At 33.7% G+C, this 2,640-nt stretch overlaps 1 protein-coding gene across 1 annotated transcript; it reads right to left on the bottom strand.

Moving 5' to 3' along the window:
• Window positions 1–200: 200 nt before the first annotated feature.
• On the bottom strand, window positions 201–2,431 carry LOC122271452 (tigger transposable element-derived protein 6-like). Its single transcript, XM_043052750.2, has one exon. The coding sequence runs from the start codon at window positions 1,786–1,788 to the stop codon at window positions 259–261; it is 1,530 nt and encodes a 509-aa protein (XP_042908684.2). The 5' UTR covers window positions 1,789–2,431; the 3' UTR covers window positions 201–258.
• Window positions 2,432–2,640: the final 209 nt, after the last annotated feature.

Below are 2,640 nucleotides of genomic sequence, written 5' to 3'. Positions count from 1 at the left end.
TGAATTAAATAAAAGATAGTTTATGTAAAAATAATACAGTGCCCGCCGTTTATTAAAATCACTTTCGTTTTATGCTCTTTTGATTTTATTAAGCGGCTGATTTTATTAAGAGGCGATTCAACATTTGAAAAAAAAAATCACATTTTTAAAATATATTCTAAATGCACACACTTCAAAAGCTGAAATAATGACAACATTAATGGTTTATTCAACTAATTTAATTATTTTAATAAAGTAAAACCCTATATAAGATTAAATTTACAAAACTTTTGCAAAAAACCGATCAATGGTTGCTTGAGTTGCACTATTTAAAATTAACTTTTCAACATCATTTGAGAGTTTATAGAAGTTTTTATAGTTTTCGATATTTCCTCCTCTTTGTTCTAAAGCTTGCCGCAATACATTAAGTGCTTTTCTGACTTCCGTTGAAGATGGCACTGATGAGTTTATTTCATCTTCTGAGTCTGATTCCTCCATTTCTTGATTGGAAATAACTTTGCAATTTTTGATGTCAGTAACAATTTCAGAATCAGATTTTTCTCCTGATGTTTGTAGGTGATCGTCAATAGCTACGTAACATGAAAAATTCTCGTCCATATCATTTTCTTCATTGCTGAGCATTTCTTCGAAACAGTTATCAGCTCCATCACCAGTGCTTAATCCACACTTTTTAAAGCAATTTGATATTGTTTGGGTTGAAACAATGTCCCATGAGTTACGAATCAAATGCATTGATTCCAAAATCGTAAGGGATTTCGATAGTTTGTTTGCAGTTAAGAGTTCCGAAGAGCTGTCACAGTCTATGTCACTAATGATTTTTTGAACAACCATTTTTCTGTAATGAAACTTGAATGATCTTATGATTCCCTGATCAAGGGGTTGAATAATAGCTGTAGTGTTGGGTGGCAAAAACACTAATTTAATGTTTTTCAAACTCAAGTCCTCATCAGCAGGGTGCGCAGAACAATTGTCTAAAAGTAAAACGACCTTTTCATTTTTCAGCTCCTTGTCCCATTCAAGAAGAAATTTTGTGAAGATGCTGGATGTCATCCATGCGTTATAGCTGTTGGCATAACTGGTGGGCAGGTGTTTTACTCCTTTAAAACATCGAGGTTTTAAACTCTTTCCTATCACTAAAGGATTTTTTTTCACAGTTCCTGTCATGTTGCATGTTAGCAGCACGGTTAGTCTTTCCTTCATTTTTTTACATCCACCAGTCGATTCATTTTTAAACAGCAGTGTGTGTTCAGGAAGTGCTCGGAAAAATAATCCTGTTTCATCTGTGTTGAAAATTTGCTCTGGTTTATAGTCTTTGATGAGTGTTGGCCACACGTCATTTACCCAATCGGCGGCAGAGCTAAAATCAGCATCTTGCTTTTCACCATGCAATTTACGATAGACAATGTTGTTGCGTTCTTTCCATCGGGTTAGCCACCCATCTGTAGCTTTAAAATCAGAATCACCAAATAAGTTAGCAAAGTCCTGTGCTTTGTGAAATAAAATTCCACGGGAAATTGGAATTCTTCGTTCGCGTGCATTTTTGAACCATTCTAACAGAGCCATTTCAATTTCCTCCGATTTTCCTTCACGCTTACGCTTTCTTGACAGATTTCCATTCTTTTTTATTTCCTCAGAAATATTTATCCTTTGTTTCAGAATGTTGAAAAGAGCAGTTTGGGAAATCCCTAATTTAATTGCAGCTTCACGTTGACTACATTTAGGAAGCTTATCATAGTTTTGCAACACTTCGAATTTATCTTTAAGACTCAAATCCTTCCTTTTCGGCATGCTGATAAAATTTAGCACCAAACGAACTTAAAAATGATATGTGCTCTAACTATAATTTACTCAAATGGCCTCGCCTAAATAATATGGAACATGCGCACAGACAGTTTTTGGAAATCTATTCATGTTCTCTGTTAAGATAGATAACAAAAGAAACTTCTTTCTCTCCCTTCTATGGTTCATTCAATAAAAAGTAAGATAAGAATTCAACCCCTTCGACCCCCTGTTGAATGAGATGGGTTTCTCCAAACTTCATTCAAGTCAAGGAATTGACACTGTTAAATTGATTTCTATGAACTCGCCGCTTACCACCCACATTTTTCCTTAACTCTTACACTATGAATATCGCAGGAAAGTGCTAACCACACCAGTTTCACAGGCTTGTGAGTAACTATTGCTTCTTCTAAAAAAGTCTTTAAACTTCGAAAAATTAAAATTTTATAAATAAGGACAAAAGAAGCTGAAATATCGCACTTTTGATTTATTATGTAGTCAAAATTTTGATTTTAAAAAGCGGCGGTGTTGATTTTATTAAAGGATGTTTTTAACATGTATTAATATTGTAACGATTCGGTTCTTGCCGATTTGATTTTATAAAGCGGCTGATTTTATTATCCGGTGATTTTATTAGCGGCGGGCACTGTAATAATTTAATTGCTGCAATCAGGACGAGCATTGAAAACACAAAATTTAACGAGAAACTACAGATTTTTCTAAGTTAATTGTTTTTTTTCTTTCACTTCCGACAATTTCTAGTGGTTGTTTTATAAATAACTTTCAGCTATATGTTGCTGTTCTAGATGATATGAAGTATAGTATTAAATAAGCAATGCATCTTAAAAGTAAAGTTTAAAA

The sequence above is a fragment of the Parasteatoda tepidariorum genome, chromosome 10 (assembly GCF_043381705.1).
Source record: "Parasteatoda tepidariorum isolate YZ-2023 chromosome 10, CAS_Ptep_4.0, whole genome shotgun sequence".
NCBI lineage: Eukaryota > Metazoa > Arthropoda > Arachnida > Araneae > Theridiidae > Parasteatoda > Parasteatoda tepidariorum.
This window is presented reverse-complemented; position numbering and strand designations above follow the sequence as displayed.